Here is an 18,606-nt window from a genome sequence, read left to right as displayed (position 1 = left end):
GCGACACTGGTTCTTGCTCATCTGCAGGAATGACAGGTGCCATCCATAGTCCCTGGGTCTAGTGAGGCGTCAACGAGCAACTGTGGATCTTCAGCTGCGCACACAGCTGGCCCTAATGCCCCTTCATCTTGAGGGAGGTGCTCCTCCCTTTGCCGAACCAGGCCCCCGCTGCTCTCTTCTTGTTCTCTAGTCTCTGTAAGCCATGAGGCATACCACACAATCACCAGGACCCATGGTCCCTTCTTCTCTTGCAGGCTCAAAGAGGGAGCCGCGTGGGTTAGCATATGTGTACTAAGAACCTCATTTAGTTAAGTCTGAAGGCCCTTTCACGCATGCAGGAGAACGCTGGCCACCACTTGGATGACCAGTGTGTAGTGCACTCATTGGCTGTCCGAAAGCTCACCCACCTCCACCCCGCTCCACTTGACTGATTGGCAGCAGCTTTGCCCACTGGACTGCATGCTGTGCTCTCAGCTCAGGCGCAGGCATTCTCCTAACCCGCACGACAAGGCTGCACTGTTAGCTTGAACCATAATGGATACTGGTTCACACCTTAATAAAGACATTGTTCGGGGCTGTGAGCCTCTCCACTATTGACTGCACCAACGCCACCTTTCACAAGGGGATTGTACAACTTGCCCAATCAGCCAATTGCTCAGCTGCCCCCTAAAACGCACATTCATTTGCAGCCTGTGCCCAAGGTGTGAAAAGTGCTGGAACACTGGGTGGCACTTTCATGCTTTTGCATTGCTTGACTGGGCAGAAAAGCTTCAGAGGCTCGACTCCCAGCATGTCAATGGAGCTGCTGCTGAATGGTCTCAGTTGCGGAAGAATGCTCACTTTTGACAAGCTTTTTGCTGCTTCCCTCACCCCCCTCCCCACCCCTCAACATGTGCTTGAGTATTTCCTTCAGCCTGTGCTTCCTTGCCCCCCCACACCCCCCCCCCACACCACACCCCTCGACCCCCGGCCTGACCCACACTGCAGCCCTTGCCCTGCACTGAAAGCCAGCTGGGGAAAAAGCAACTTGCCTGTGCCCTCCGCAAATGCGCGGTGCCTCTTCCTTGATGTCTTACGAGTGATGCTCGCTCGCGCTGCGCAAGGTTGTGTGCATTCACCTCCAAGTCCCCCTTGAAGTTCAGGTTGCCAGGTGCACACCTTTTAAAGGCAGTCGTGAAGCATGCCACCTGAAGTCAGGCCGACATGGGCGGTAAATTTGATGTGAGGGGATAATTCTGGCGAGCAGGGCTTATAGTTACATGCAAATGTATTAAAATGACGTTACCAATGTACAACGGCAGGAAATGCGGCCTGAGCGGACGATCACAAACTGGCTTCATGACAGCCTAAAACCGATTTCTGGCCTTCTCGCCATATTGTCCCCCACCCCCACCTGTCATGATGTCCGATGCCAACGGGACTGGAAAATTTCAGCCTTTGTCTACTTTAAACAAAATATTACATACCAACATACGAATTAGGAGGAGTAGGCCACTCGGCCTCTCGAACCTGTTTCGCCATTCAATAAGATCATGGTTGATCTGATTGTAACCTCAACTCCACTATCCCACCTATCCCCAATAACCTTTCACCCCCTTGCTTATCAAGAATCTACCTACCTCTGCCTTAAAAATAGTCAAAGACTCTGGTTCCAATGCCCTTTGAGGAAGAGAATTCCAAAGGTTCACAACTCTCTGGGGGAATAATTTCTCCTCATCTCTGTCTTAAACGGGTGACCCTTATTTTTAATCAGTGACCCCTAGTTCTCGATCCTCTCACTGGAGGAAATATCCTTTCCACATCCACCCTGTCAGGACCCCCTCAGTGTCTTATATGTTTCAATCAAGTCGCCTCTTACTCTTCTAACTCCCGTGGATACAAGCCTAGCCTGTCCAATCTTTCCTCATAAGACAATCTTCCCATTTCAGGTGTTAGTTTATTAAACTTTCTCTGAACTGCTGCCAACACATTTACATCCTTCCTTAAATAAGGAGACCAATACTGTACACAGAACTCCAGATGTGTTCTTACCAATGCCCTGTATAACTGAAGCATGACCTCTCTACTTTTTTTTTCAATTCCCCTCACAATAAATAATAACACTCTACTAGCTTTCCTAATTATTTGCTGTACCTGCATACTAACATATTGTCAGTTATGCACTAGGACGCTCTCCGACTGGCAAGGAATACTGTGCTCGCCCCTTCCCTCTGCATCTCAGAGCTCTGCAATCTCTCTCCATTTAGATAATATGCTTCTTTTTCATTCTTCCTGCCAAAATGGACAATTTCACATTTGTCCACATTATATTCCATTTGCCAGATCTTTGCCCATTCACTTAACCTATCTATGTTACTTTGTAGCCTTCTTACCTTCTCTTTATAACTTACTTTCCTACCTATCTTTGTGTCATCAGCAAATTTAGCAACCATACCTTTGATCCCTTCATCCAAGTCATCTATATAAATTGTAAAAAGTTGAGGCCCTAGCACTGATCCCTGTGGCACATCACTCTACATCTTGCCAACTAGAAAATGACCCATTTATGCCTACTCTGTTTCCTGTTAGCTAGCCAATCTTCTATCCATGCAAATATGTTACCCCCTACACCATGAGCTTCTATTTTCTGCAATAATCTTTGATGTGGCACCGTATCGAATGCCTTTTGGAAATCTAAGCACAGTACACCCACCGGTTCCCCTTTATCGACAGCATATGTTACTCCTTCAAAGAATTCCAGTAAATTGGTTAAACATGGGCTTGAATTTTTCAGGCAGCGGGCGGGCTCGGCGGGGGTGGTCACGGAGCCGATCGCCGCCCGCGATTAGCGCTGCGCTGCCATTTTACGCAGGCGGGCCAATTAAGGCCTGCCCAGCGTTAGACGCGGCCGTAGTGCTTAGCGCTACCTGTGTGGGCCGGGGGAGGAGGGAGAGCCGGGGCCAGTGCTCTTTTGCGCATGCACACGAAAGAGCACTTCAATCTCCCTGAGACACGGAGCTGCCTCAGGGAAATTAAATCGATATTGAAATAATTAAATAAATGGAGAAAAATTTATATTCAACATGTCTGTGTCACATGAGGTGGGACACGTTTTTACATCTCGGAATTTTTTTTAACTTATTTAATAAAATCTCGTGGGTGAGGTTTCCTAAAAAATTTGGAGGCCGCTTGGCCTTTTCACCTGCCTGCCAACCTTAAGGCTGGACGGGCAGCATTAACAATCATATTAATACTTCCTTAATGGCCTTAATAGGCCGTTTAAATATCGGCGGGCGCGCAGCCAACTCCGGCACATGCCCGCCAAATGAAACATCGTGAGACAGCGCGATGATATTGGGATGCAAGCCCCCGTCATTGTACATCATTTTACACATCAGCGTGTCGGGCCCCCCCCCGGCACGCCGACTGAAAAATCCTGCCCATGATTTCCCTTTCACAAAGCCATGTTGACTCTGCCTGATTCCCTTGAAATTATCTATGTGCCCTGCCACACCATCTTTAATAACAGCTTCTAACATTTTCCCTATGACAGGTGCTAACTGGCCTGTAGTTTCCTGCCTTTTGTCTCCCTCCCTTTTTGGAGAGTTACATTTCCTATTTTCCAATCTAATGGAACCTTCCCCGAACCTAGGGAATTTTGGAAAAATAAAACCAACACATCAATTATGTCACTAGTCACTTCTTTTAAGATCCTAGGATAAAATCCATCAGAACCTGGGGACTTGTTGGAGTCTCGGGCTGACAATCTGCTCAGTACCACTTCCCTGGTGATTGTAATTTTCCTGAGTTCCTCACTCTCTTCCATTTCCTCATTTATAGCTATTTCTGGGATGTTACTTGTGCCATCTATAGTGAAGACCAATGCAAAATACCTGTTCAATTCACCTGCCACCTCCTCATTTTCCATTATTAATTCCCTGGACTCACTTTCTATAGGACCAATGCTCACTTTGTTAACTCTTTTGTTTTTTTTCAATTTCTATAGAAACTCTTACTATCTGTTTTTATATTTCTAGTTTGCTTTCCCTCCTTATTAATTTTTTAGTCATTCTTTGTTTTTTTTTAATATTCCATCCAACTTGTCCCTAACCGGATCTTACCAAAAACTTGGGGTTTGTTCTAGGATCATAACACTCTCTTTGTTAGTCAAACCATCTCACAGCAAAAGAAGTGTATAAAACATGAATGGTCACAGCCATTTTCAACACAGTAAAAAAATCTATAACATAAATATAAAAGGGGAAAAATTTGTTTGTGTAGCACTAATTGCAGAGTTACCTTGATTTCCCAAGGACAGGCAGCGCTGTGCATCACTATCTGATGATATAAACAAGGAATGCCAAGTTGACTGTGCAGGTAGCAGCCTGCCTGCCCCCAGGGAGTCAACATAAATCTACTCAGCATCACTCAAAGGGGAGTTGTGCAAATGAATTTCAAAGAGTCAAACCAAGAATAGGCAAGAACTAACCTGATCCTGATAAACTGCTCCACCGAAGGCCCAAATGCAGGCAAAGACAAAATAAAGCTCATACAGTTCACGTGGAGAATCAGGGGGCACATTCTTTGGAGTCAGTAGGCAGTCCAAAAGGGAACAAAGGGTCTAAATGGTATTAACATGATTAGATTAGTACAGAAAAATGATCAAGACAGGGAATTAAAGGTTACATCTGCATTTCCACAACCGTTCAACAGATGAATTTATTGCAGTGTAGCACACCTTACAGACTAGGTTAATCCCTGCTGTGTTGAATTTGCCAAAATAGTAGCAGGTGTGGTACATAGATCTATTTCCCAATACAAATTCTTGATCTATTGGGGTCGATTTTGTCTTTGTGAGATTGTGTAAAATGGGTGATAGCGAATTGACAGTCATATTACAAATCTTCTCATTTTCATTTCTATTAAAATCAGGAGTGATCTAAAATATGCCACCAATTCCCTATCACACACGATCAAAATCAACTCTATTGATCCTTGTCAGAAGCACGCTTGTGAGTACTAGGTGAAGACAGAGACATACTTGGCAGAAATTTATCCCATAACTGAAAATTCAACCTACACAATGTTCAGGTTCCTGTGGGAAGGCTATCCACATGGGTATCGTACCAGAGAGCACTGCATTTTGTAATGCTATGTCTAATATAATCAGTCAAAGTAGAGAATAAAATGCAGCTATCAGAAGGCATTCTTTAAAGCGAAGGCAATCTCTTTCCATGGGTGTGATCATGCTCTTCATAGTCCTCCTTCTTTCAAGGCCATAAAGCTGGGTCCTCCTTTGCTGGATTATAGCCAGTAACATCTCAACTAGCTCTTTCAAACTGTATGCTTGTTACCCTAAAGAAACACCAGTTTCAGACTTTGCAGTAAGCCACACTGTAACAGACACAAAATGCCTGCTCTGACACCTTTTTACGTCCGCCCCCATGGCAGGCTGTCTATCAAGGTGAGAGTAGTGCCTACATGAAGAAATAACATAGTGATCCCCACATGACAGCCTTGTTGTAGACAGCTCAATTTCAGTAAGCCACTGAGTTGACTTTGTTGTCAAGGGGACTTGTGGTGTTAGAACTTATTGGCAGCAGACTCAGATCCTAGAGGCTTCCCTTATCAGATGTGCCTGAAGTTGCCTCATGTCCAACACAACTCAGTTACAACATTGTGTGGGAGGATCAATCTTCTAAAGCATTGCCGATGGATCTCAGTGAAGTAGCAGACTGGATCAACAGACTGGAAAGGGAATGAATAGGGAACCAAAAGCTGGATGCAATGCCTGTTAATCCTGCATCCCTGCAGGCCCTCCTAATGTTCTGCCTCTTCTTCCTCAAAGCCAAGGAACAGGGGAGATCTAAGATTTCTGAGTATCTGCATTTAAACTGGTGGATAGTTACTGGAAACCTCTTAGGTGAATCGCCATTTCATTAAATGACCTTCTGAGTGCATGTTAACATGGGGAACCTCACTCTCTGGTATCTATAATTGAAGTTGGGCTATTATGTTAAATGATTGGAAAATCATGTGCAGTTGCACCTAGATTTCTCTATGCACACCCAGCAGCTGAGATTCCTTAAGCATGTTCCCTGTGTATTGATTCCAAGAAATATTGAAAGGGTGAACAGTTATTGCAGTGAAATGATTAAAAATAATTTTAAGTTATCACTAACAGCTGTAGTTTTCTCTTATTTAGGTGACTTATGAAAATCAGCAACCTCTAGAAGATCATGGGAGGAAGTAGCTACGATATTACCTGTACCATGCTGATTTCAGGAATGGGGGTGATGGTCTTTATGGAAGATCGTAGTTGCTCCAGACATGAAGGAACATATTTATCAAAGAGAATGGTCAGGTTGGTTTTTTCTGACTGGTAAATCCTTGTGTCAATCCAGCTGGTTACATATCTGTGCATTAAGAATCATAAAGTTATGGCTACATGCAATACTTTTTATTCAAAAAATGTAAACTTAAAGATCCTGAAACCTGCCAGAATAGCTGGAGATTTGACTGGGATCTGGGGTAGGTCATATTACTGCCTTAAGTGAAAGTTTCCTTTATGGGGCTGTAGGGGCAGGAGTTTCTGCACGCACCTACAAGACCATCGATTTAAAGGGGATAAGGTTAGCTGGAGTCCTGGCTGATAATGGTGGAAGGAAGTCAAGATAGTGGTTGCGGCATAATAGGTGGAGATTAGGGCTTTTCTTGCATTTTAAAGCTGCTTCTTGTCACAGGATGAGGGAGCAGCCAGATTTCTATACTGCAGGTGGTGGTGGTTGGTAACGGTGGACGGGAACATTGCCAGCTTTTCCAATGTCTCAACAACAGGACACATTTAGAACTCTGGAAAGGAGAGGAGGCAAGGCAGGAGTTTGCAAAGACAGAGGAGTTGAGGATGTTTTTTTCTGCGGGTACACGGGGTGGGGGAGAGTGGCGGATGATTGCAGTTTTGAAATCCTTGCCCATCTTTCCTGCAACTCCAGATTTCCAGCCCTGCCACATTGCTGCAATAGCCCTAAACAAAATCACAAATGGCATTCTCTGTGATTGTGGTCATAGTACATTCTTTCCTCTTTCTCCTTGACCTCTCTGCAGCCTTTGACACAGCCAACTACATCAACCTTCTCCAATGCCTCTCCTCTGTTGTCATGCTGAATTGTTCTGTTCCACTCTTGGATATTCCATCTCTAGCAACTGTTTCTCTTCCTATCCCCATACTTCCTATCTCTGTTTCCCCAGGAGTTCCTCATCTATATGCTGCCCATGGCAACATCAGTAACCACAACTTTCATTTCAAAAGCACCTTTATCCTTGTAAAACACCACAGGAGCATTCATGAACAAAGTTTGACAACAAGCAACATACATTATTAGAATAGGTAACCAAAAGTCAGAGATAGGCTTTAAGGAACTTCTTAAAGGAGAGAGAGAGAGAGAGAGAGACAGACAGAAAAGTTTAAGGATGAAATTCCAAAGCTTCGTACCTAAACAGCTGCAATTACAACCACCAATGGTGGAGCGATTAATATGGGGAATGTTCAAGAGTTCAGAATTGGAGGTTGCAGAGATCTTAGAAGATTGTACTGCTGGAGGAGGTTACTAATAATGGCTACCCCACCATTTCATAAAGCAAAGGTCAAACCTCTAAAAATCGGAAAATTTGCTACGTGAATCATAGGCTGCTATTCTTTTCAATCGAACATAAACCAAAATGGAAATAAAACTGGAACGATACAGAATTGTCAAAAAGGAAAACATATCTCCTTGTAATCTATCAAATATTAATTGCATAAGGTACCAATGACCTGATTTGCCCTGTAGGAAAAATATTATCATAGCAATATGTAAATCTAGAGAATATTTAAGTTAAATTTCTGAATAAGGAAATACTAACAAATCCCTGGGATCACTGGTCCAGTGGATATCACACTGAACTGCAAAAAGAGAAGTCAATTGAAAGTCTGCTGAATGTGAAAGTCAGTTATCTTCACAAATAGCTTCCCCTGAATGGATATGAGTCTAATAAAATATTAGGGGCAAGATTTTGCCCTTGGCGAGGGTGCTTGACAGGGGTGGTCGGGAAGCCGACCGCCGCCCACGATCGGCACCGCACCGCAATTTTACATGGGCGGACCAATTGAGTAATCGTGAAACGCCAACGGCAACGCTCAGCACTGCCTGTGTGGGGTGGGGGGGAGTGTGAGCGGGGTGAGCGTGAACTTCACGCACACCCGCGGAAGAACGCTCTAATCTCCCTGAGGCATGGAGCTGCCTTAGGAAGATGGAGCTGCTGTTTAAAAAAACTTAATGAACAAAACAAAAATGTCATAAAGCATGTCCCCTCGTGTGACTCTGTCACATGAGCAGGGACATGTTTTTAATTCAAGTGTAAAATTTTTATTTTATTTTTATTTGCTTTAGGAAACCTCATCCCGCTCATGGGATGCAAAGGCTGCTTGGCATTTTCGCCTGTGTAAATTTCAATTTAATTTCCTTTTTAGTGGCCTTAATCAGCCCTTTAATTGTCGGCGGGCACGCTGCCGACTCCAGCGCACACCCGCTGAACAAAATATCGTGGAACTACACAATGACGTTGGGACGCTTGTCAGGAAGAGAAGTGGAATTGTTGGCTCGGGAACAAACTCTGTGATGGTCATGCACAGTCATGGGGTCAGTTTCCATGTCCACTATGATGACACTCAGTTCTACTATCACTACCTCTCTTGGCCCCTCCACTAGCTCTGTATTGTCAGACTGCTTGATCTTTCTCTCATGTTGGGTGAATTGCAATCACTTCCAGTTGAACACCGGGAGACTGAAACCATCATCTTGTGGCCCTGCCATAAGCTGTCTAATCTCATCACCAACTCCATTTCCCTTGCTATTGTCTCAGATTGTTCATAATACAGCTTGCATAATACAACTATTTGACTCCCAGAAACATTCCATCACAAAGCCTGCCTGCTTCTACCTTGGTAACATTGTCCACCTTCAACCTTGATTCAAACTGCTGCTGAAAACCTCATGTGTGCCTATGTCACTTCTAGACTCAACTACTCCATTGCTTTGCTACCCAGTCTCTGATCCTTCACCATCTTTAAACATCAGCTCATCAATAATTCTCCTGCCTGTACCCTGTTCCACACCAAGTCACATCTTATCACCAGCACTGGCTTCTAGTCCCCTAACATCTCCAATTTAAAATTTACATAATCATGTTTGAATCCATTCATATCATTGTTCAACCCTTTCTCTGTAACCTCCTCCAGCCTTACAACACCCTTGGAGAACGACAGTCCTTTGACTCTAGCCTTTTTTGCATCCCCGCTCTTCCTTCAGCCCACCATTGCTGCTTGTGGTTTCAACCGCCTGAGCTTTGCGCTCTGAGATCCATTTAAAGCTTGCTGTTTCTCCACCTTCCTCTCCTCCATTCAGGCCCGTCTTAAAACCCACCTCTTTGACTTCTTTGTCACCCCCACTAATATCTCCTTCTTTGACTGAGCATCGCTCATTGGCTTTTTACATCTTTCTTAAACGACTTGGGACTATTTTTTCTAATTAAAAGTACTATTTAAATGCAAGTTGTTGTTCTTTTTCTATAACAAAACATTGGCTTGAAATTTCTTTGGAACAGCTCTGAAAAATTCCCAGCCATTGTGTATTACAATATAATGCCTGAGCATTACTGAAAAGAGAGACATGCTGTTGAAGCATTTTATCTTGCACACGAGGACAGAACAAGAATGTCAAATTTCAAAGCGAGCAGCAATTCACTAGTGTAACACACTAACAACCAATTTAGGATTATCTGTTGGGCTCTCAAAGTGGTTCACTTATGCTTGCTAGAAGCTACATATATTGATGAGCAGGGACCTGGCATCTGCAGGAAAAGATGAACATGTCCAGCCATTGTGCCTTTTTTTGAATTAAACAAAAGTGTGGGGGACAATAGCTCTCTGGTGCATTCTCCATGGCAACACCAGGACCAGGGTCGACTTGTCAACCAATTGACACCCTTTTCTCATGCACTATAAATTGTTGCTTCCTTTGAAATTTGGCATTCTTACGTTTGTCCTGATGAATGCAAGGTAAGAAGCTTCACAGCATGTCTCTTTTTTCAGCAATACTCAAGTTCTGTACTACCAAGCGACAATTAATATCATGCTTCCATAAGTATAAAACTACCTATCCTTCAACTTACAGTAACAGGTCTGTTTCACTATGCGATGCCCAAAAAGACTTGCACTTATGTAGCACTTTTCATGACCTCAGGGTGCTCCTTAAGCGCTTTATTTTTGAAATGTAATGTCACTGTTGTAATGTAGGACATATGTTAGCTAATTTACGTACAGTATGCTCCTACAAACAGCCACGTGTTAACGACAAGATAATCTGTTTTTAGTGATGTTGATTGTGGGATAAATATAGGCCAGGAGACCGGGTATAATTCCCCTGTTCTTCTTCGAAATGGAGATTTTTATACCCATCTGAGACATCAGGCACTCAGTTTAATGTCTCACCCAAAACACGCATCTCCAACATTGCAGCATACCATTAGTGCACTGGGGTGTTCATTTAAGTCTCTGGAGTGGCAGCTGAACCCACGATTCTCTGACTCAGAAGTGAGAGTGCTACTAACTGCACCATGGCTAACATAAAACACATCTACCAAAAGGTATGATGCAAAACATGCACAGTCATTTGCACCAATAAAATCAATAACTCACGGATTCCAGCCCAAGTCCTGAGGATTGACATACAAAATGCCGGCTCGGGAAACAGTGGCTGGTGTAGCTGTTTTTAAATGGCTTACTTCAAACAGAAGGCGCATGGAAGGATTAAGTGGAATACGTTCATTGCTGGCAAGTGTCAGGACCTGCATGCAAATATCAAAAAAAGATTTTCAACAGTTAATATTGTTATACATATTACAATTTACAACAACAGAAAAATAGCTAAAGTTTTAAATGAAAAAATAAAATTAATATATTCCTTTTCAAAACAAGTGGGTGACTCATTAAACCAAGAGAAAGAGCTGTGGAAACACAAAAATGTCAAACAGAAATTCACTTTCTCAAGACTCTGAAATGGAGGAACAAAGAAATCTTAGTGTGAAGATCATAAAGGAAGATTTTTGTCCTCAGTGATAGTCTGGAGGGTTGGATCACTTTCGCATTGTAGAACCGACTTAATTTTCATTCTACTGTCAATAGAATCACGATCAGGTGAGTTCTAAAATGAACAAGTGATCCAATTTCCCAGGTTACAACCCAGGTGGTGAAGTCAAAATTTTATCCCATAACTCTTTAACGGTTGGATTTCAGGTAGGTGAAGCCAAAAAAAGGGCAAATGGGATTCTGCTATTTACATTGGGGTCCTAAATATAGATGTAAGGAAGTGATATTGAACTCATCCAAGGCGTGGATTAGGCCACTGATGGGAGTATTGCTTACAGTTCTGGCCAGTTCCAGCAAACCTATTAGAAACATAGAAAGGGTGCAGTGAAGTATCACTAAATTAGATCAAGAATGTGAGGTTACAGCTGTAAAGAAGGGCTTGAAAAATCAGGGCTTTCTTCACCAAAGCAAAGGTTAAGAGACTCAGTATAGGTTTCAAGGTTGTGACAAAGGTAAATAATGAAAGATCCTCCAATAATTGGTGAATTGGTAACGAGGGGGCATGGGGTCAGGTTTATCACCAGATGAACAAAAGGTGAAGTTACTTTTGTCCATAGAGGGCTATTAGGACATGTGGAATGCTAACAGTGGAGCAGAGACTATAACATAATCTAAAGGAAAATTGGAGAAATATTGGACAGAAGTAATATAAAAAGGAAATAAAGAAAGGAAATAGAAATAGGAAGGAGTAAAAGATTTGAAGAGTTAGCATGAAACAGCCTTCTTCTGTGTTATAACTTGCACGATTCTATGAACACCAACGAACTCAAGATAAATCAGCTCAGGGAAGTTCTAAATTTACTACAAAGCAAAGAAATTATAAAATGACTGGATCCCAATACTTCAGCATTACAGCTACCATGTGGATTTGCTGAAGGATGCTTCCCAAGACCCCAGCGTTAGAATGGAAACTTCATAACTCCTAGTTTTTTTATTAATGAGAAATTAGGGTGCAGAGTGAGACACAATCAAGGTTGGAAATAGTAAACAATGAGGTAAATCAGGAAGTAATGGTTAGGTAATGCCAAGCTTGGGGTTTGAAAATTAAAAAATGTTGGAAGGGCAAAAGGCTGAAGAAGGAAATGAGTTATACAAGTCTGAAGTAAACTTAAAGTGTGAACAAGCGGAGGGGTTTGCGTAATAAGCCTGAATTTACTTGCAATGTGTAGGAAAGGAAGAAAAAAATGTGTGGAGGATAGCATTTCTACAGTTCGGAAAGGCGAGGGAGAAAATTTAAAGCAGCATTGGCCATATATCAATAAAATAAAGAAAGGCCACCACAGAAAAAGAGTTGAGCCTACAAGTGACAATGGTAGTTCATATCAAATAACATTTTTTTTTCCAGGTGCGTAAGTGCTGAGAAAGTTCTCCCTACATGTTGGCACAGTATTCCAGTCTTGGGAGTTACTTGGGCTTTGATCAAGGTTAAGAGTTCTTGAGGAGAAAAGCTGTGTTTGACACAAAAGGAGAAACCCAGATTCTTGGAGGCACCCATAACAGCAAAGGAAGAGTAGAGATTCAGAGGAGCTAGTGAGCGTTAAAAGATGAAGATAGACTGAAGGCATAGCTATCCAAAGTGACACGTGGCAGCTGTTGAACAAACTTGTAAGAGGTGAAAGATTGTTTTTGAAAAATTGAAAGGTATTGGTTCTTTTTATGCACCTTTGTGAATTCCTCAGGATAGTGTCCGAGGCCTAACCATCTTCAGCTGCTTTATCAATGACCTTCCTTCCATCATAAGGTCAGAAGTAGGAACATTCGCTGATGATTGCACGATATTCAGCACCATTCACGATTCCTCAGGTACTGAAGCAGCCCGTGTCCAAATGCAGCAAGACCTGGACAATATTCAGGCTTGGGCTAATAAGTGGCAAGTAACATTCATGCCACTCAATTGCCAGGCAATGACAATCTCCAACGAGAGAGAATCTAACCATCTCCTCTTGACATTCAATGGCATTACAACTGCTGAATCTTCCACTAAGAATATTGTGGGGTTTAACACTGACACGAAACTGAACTGGACCAGCCATATAAAGACTGTGGCTACAAGAACAGGTCAGAGGCTGGGAATTCTGCAGCATGTAACTCACCTCCTGGTTCCCTGAAGCCTGTCCAGCATCTAAAAGGCACAAGTCATGAATGTGGTGGAATACTCTCCACTTGCCTGGATGAGGTGGCTCCAACAACAATCAAGAAGCTCGACACCATCCAGGACAAAGCAGCCTTCTTGATTGGCACTCATGCACCACCTCAAACATTCAGTCCCTCCACCACCGATGCACAGCAGCAGCAGTGTGTACTGTATACAAGGTGCACTGCTGCAACTCACCAAGGCTCCTTTGACAGCACCTTCCAAATCCACAACCTTTACCACCTAGAAGGCCAAGGGCAGCAGATGCATGGGAGCACCACCACTTGAAAGTTCCCCTCCAAGTCACACACTACCATGACTTGGAACTATATCGCCATTCCTTCACTGTCACTGGGTCAAAGTCCAGGAACTCCCTTCCTAACAGCACTGTGGGTGTACCTACACCACATGGACTACAGTGGTTAAAGAAGGCAGCTCATTAGCATCTTCTCAAAGGCAATTAGGGATGGGCAATAACCACTGGCCTTGCCACAATGCCCACATCCCATGAACGAATAAAATTTAAAAAAACAAAGAGCTGAATGCAAATCAAGATGTAGCGATTCAGCCATTACAATGTAGGAGGTCTGGAGATTGTGTGCACTGTTGGCATATGATCTAGCTGAAACAAGTTTTGATTACTTAGGAAAGTTGAGAAAAGACCATCTTTCATAGGGATTTTTTGTAAAAATAATGCATTTCCAGAAGAAAATATAGCCAGAATTCGGAGGCTAATAGGTGGCACAGGACAGAAATAAGTTTAAAGGCATACATTCTAGGCAGCAGCAGGGTCAGAGTTCTTAATGGATTCCTGAGAGCAGAGGATAGAATGGAGCTGATAGGATAAAAATTGTTGTTACAATGGTTTGAATAGAACATGAAAAGAGACTCTTTGCCTCGACCATCAAGGTAAGAGTGGGAGGAAAAGATAGATGAAAATAAGATTTTGCTTAGCAGCATTAATAGTGGATTTAAAAATGAAATGAAAGATTCTGTTAAGTAGGGATGCTTCAGACTAATTAGGACATCCGTGTGATGAGCCAGAGTTTACAAAAGAACAGAGTAACATGCATGCATATTTTGCACATCTCGAGTATTTTGATAATTCCTAACACACACTTGTACTATTCCCTAATGAAAGCATTATCTACCTTATTATCATCCATAACTGTGTTTAATGACTCAATCCACATGGGATCTATATCACCATCCAGCACAATCCACTTTGGACCATCATGCATTATGTTGGCTTGCTCTCTCATGATAGAGGAAAAAAGACCTGTGAACAACAGAAACACCAAATATAGGAGAAACGCAGTTATACACAACTTTACTGAAACTGTCAAGTATATTTCAAGATTTTTCTGCCTGCCTAAAAATTACAATATGCAACAGATAAGAGTGCAATACCCATTTAGGCTCCACCGCTGGCGTGGTGAGTAATTTCAATGTATTTAGTACTGAGGCATGGAGCTATACAAAGCAGCATGGTCTGCACTGAGTGAACAAATTTTCACCAGGGATTTTAACAGATTTGCTACAATTAGTCTTAGGGCCTATAGGCAAGGGAACAGAAAAAAGATTTTGTTCCTGATGGCCACCCTGCAATACCTCCCTACAGTGTGCAAACGTAAATGCACATGAGACAGGGCAGGATTTGATTTGATTGGCAGTGCTCAAATTAGAAAAAAACACTCAAACCAGATGGGATGTAGCCCTGGTTGCTGAGGGAAGTAGAGCCACAATCTTTCAATCCTCCTTGGGTGGGGAAGTTGCAAGAGGACTGGAGGGTTGCAAATATTACATCTCTGTTCAAAATAAGGGAGGGGGATAAACAGGAAACTTACAGGCTCAACAGCTTAAGTCGATGGTGGGGGAACTTATAAAGGCTGTAATTGGGGGTAAAATTAATTGTCACTTGGAAAAGTATGGGTTAATAAATGACAGCTAACATGGATTTGTTAAAGAAAAGTCATATCTGACTAACTTTATCAAGGTTTTCAATGAAATAACAAAGAAGGTTGTTAAAGATAGTGCAGTTGATGTTGTGTACCTGGACTTCATTTGATGAAGTGCTCCATAAATTTGTCAGTAAAATTAAAACCCATGGGATTAAAGAGACAATGGCACACAGATAAGAAATTGGCTGCAAGACAGAAAGTAGATGATAGTGACCAGTTGTTTTTCAGACTAGAGGGAAGTATACACTGGTGCAATAGTTGTACCATTATTAGGGCCACTGCTCTTTTTGATATAAATTAATAACATGGACTTGGGTATAGGGAGCATAATTTCAAAGTATGCCAATGATGAAAAACTTGACTTTTTTTTCTATTCATTTACAGGATGTGGGCTTCGCTGGCTGGGGCAGCATTTATTGCCCATCCCTAGTTGCCCTTGTTCAGAGGGCATTTAAGAGTCAACTACATTGTTGTGGGTCGAGAGTCACATGTAGTCCAGGCCAGATAAGGACTGCTGATTTTCTTCTCTAAAGGACATTAATGAACCAGATGGGTTTTTCTGACAGTTGGCAATGGTTTCGTGGTCATCAGACTTTTAATCTTTATTGAATTCAAATTTCACCACCTGCCATGGTGGGATTCGAACCTAGGTCTCCAAGAAATTACCCTGGGTCTCTGAAATGCTAGTCCAGTGACAATACTACTATGCCATCACCTCCAACTCCAGTCCCAGCTGGAGTAATATTTCCACTTCTGAGCAATACATTTTAGAAAGGATAGTGAGGTCTTAGAGAGATGCAGAGGTGGTTTACTGGAATGACATTAGCAATGAGTGGTTTCAGTTATCTGGAGAGAGTGGAGAAGCTTGGTTGGTTCTTCTTAAAGTAGACAAGGTTAAGGGAAGATTTAATAGAGGTATTTAAAATTGAGGGGTATGAGAAAGTCAAAAGAGAGAAATTGTTTCCACAGGCAGGAGAATCGGTAACCAGGGGACACAGATTTAAAATCAAAACATGACAACAATGCATTTGCTCTACCTTCTAAATTAAAAATTAAAATATATTCTAATCACAATCCAAATTTGCATTTTATACACAATAGACTGTTAAGTTTTGGTGGGGCACCCACCACAATGAATACAATTCAAAAAGCGTAAGAAGTGGAGAAAATAGAATGTATATCTTTTAAAATTCTGCACCTGATAATCAAAGGTTGACAACTTTATAAGCTCAGTCATTGTAGCGGCATTACATTTACTAACGTCAACAATGTGCAATCGTGACCCACAATGTCAGGTGTGTGGTATAGCACACAGATACTCTAGGTGGTATTTGATGGAGGTAACAGGGGTCTCACCTGCTGGTTGGGAAGTTGGCTGGAGACCCACATCACCTCTTTTAGGGAAGGCCCGCCAAATTAAGTACCACTCAAGCATTTAACTAGACAGTGGCAGGCCTTCTCCAGGATCAAGGATTCTGAGGGTGGAAGTCCAGCCTGCTGGCCAATCAGAGACTGGCAGCTCTATAGATCAGCAGTGCCTTTGGGGAAGCTGTGGCTGTGGCCGGTATGACACCCACCTGAGGCTTAGTATTGTTGCTGGATCCCAGGCCACAGGTGAGTGATTGGGGGGGGGGGGGCGTCGCAGAATGCTGGTCACAGCGAAGGGTGGAAAGGGCTTGGCAACAATGGCAGGGCTTGGCTCTCAGTGGCCCTACCTTCAAGATGCCAGGCCCCTTGATCAGGCTTTGGGTGCCTTTGAACAAGGGACCCTTCCTCCAAGAGTCCGAAAGCAACCCTGCATGGGTTTGCTTGTTGTGCTTCATGGATGGTGAACCCCACCTTTCCACCGCTAGGTTAATTCCAGTATTGGCAGAATGAGGCCTTTATGGTGGGCATTAATTGTCCACATAAGGGCTTCAATTAGGAGTGGGGCAGGAAGCCTGTCCATGGGCCTTCCTGCCACAGTCTTAATCAGGGGGGAGGCAGGAAGGCAGCAGGGTTCCTAAGCACTAACTTCCCACCTGATTAAATGCTGCCCCACCACCAAACTCACCATGGGGGAAGAGCATTAAATTCTGCCCCCTATATTTCCCAAACCCAACAGAAATTGCTTCTAGAAGGATTTTCTTCAGATGCCAATACACTTAATTTATATAGTAAAACCACTTAACTTTGTACATTGGGCACTTAACAAAGAAGGGACTTTGATTCACATTGTACCTTACCATGTCTAAAGCGCAATCACTGTTGTTATGTAGGCAAGCACGGTAGCTATTTTGAACAAAGCAATGTCCCACAAAGAATGAGATGAATAACAAGTTTTTGTTTTTGATGGTGTAGGCTGAGAGAAGGGAGTTAGTGAGAGCACCAGGGGACCTCTTTATCATCTTTCAATAGAGGCTCTTAGATTGTTAACATCCATCTGAATTGCTAGAAAAGCCAATGGAGCTTTGGGTTAACATCTCATTTAAAGGATGACCCATCAAACAATGCAGTGCTCTCTCAGTACTGCACTGAAGTGTCATCCTAGAGTATGTGCATAATTGCTTGGAGTAGGGTCTGAAACCATAATGCCTCTGGTTTAGAGAAAAAGGTGAGATCATCTAAACTAAGCTGACACTCAAGAGCGAAATGCTGTACATCACCGTAGTAATACACAGCTTATTCAATGAGTTAAACTCGCTCAGGTGGAAAAGTGTGAACGGATAGGCAATGCTGAGAAAGCTGGGGTTAGAAGGGGGTGCTTTTCTCAGTATTACTGCCCAAAAATTTGGGTTCCAGGATGCAAAATAGAGGTAAATGTGAAAAGGAAATCTTATGCCAAATCTAACACTAAAATTCGCTGCTGAGATTTTTCTCCACCACCATTGCTTCCAGTGGCAGCCATCGCTCAACTCAGTGGATGTAAATGGCATGACAAAGTGATGGAGCTTAGGTCTTCAGTGAACTTTCCTGTTCCCATTTCTGCATGGCTGTTAGAAGGGATCACCTAAAGAAAAGAGATGGTAGGTGGGGGGCAGTTGTAATGAACTGTACTGGATCCACAATCAGTGATATGGCTACTTTGTTTTAATTCCAAATTCTTTAATTGCCAGCTTTTTTCCAAGTTAATAAAGACCACGTGGTTAACAGATTAAGGTGCAATTCATTCAGCTTTGGGTCCTGGATTTAGTCAGAGCCATTTGCAGTACAGAAGGAGACCAATCAGTCCATCGAGTCCATACTGGCTCCCCGCAGAACAATCCAGTTAATCCCACTTGCCCACTCAGTCCCCGTAGCCTTGCGAGTTTATTTCCTTCAGATGCCCATCCAATTTCATTTAATGACACAAAATTTTCTTCTTTCTG

At 42.8% G+C, this 18,606-nt stretch overlaps 1 protein-coding gene across 1 annotated transcript in view; it reads right to left on the bottom strand.

The window, feature by feature from the left end:
- LOC144678871 (dynein axonemal heavy chain 11-like) overlaps positions 1–18,606 on the bottom strand; it is a 552,140-nt gene that overhangs the window by 262,489 nt on the left and 271,045 nt on the right. The window contains exons 41-44 of the mRNA XM_078538870.1: positions 14,450–14,577; positions 10,715–10,863; positions 6,245–6,395; positions 4,469–4,600 (exon numbers count right to left, since the gene is read on the bottom strand). Of these exons, the coding sequence (XP_078394996.1) occupies positions 4,469–4,600; positions 6,245–6,395; positions 10,715–10,863; positions 14,450–14,577 (560 nt within the window). The remainder of the gene's footprint in view (positions 1–4,468; positions 4,601–6,244; positions 6,396–10,714; positions 10,864–14,449; positions 14,578–18,606) is intronic.

The sequence above is a fragment of the Cetorhinus maximus genome, chromosome 3 (assembly GCF_964194155.1).
Source record: "Cetorhinus maximus chromosome 3, sCetMax3.hap1.1, whole genome shotgun sequence".
NCBI lineage: Eukaryota > Metazoa > Chordata > Chondrichthyes > Lamniformes > Cetorhinidae > Cetorhinus > Cetorhinus maximus.
The sequence above is the reverse complement of the archived record's forward strand: the minus strand, read 5'-3'. Positions and strand labels throughout refer to the sequence as shown.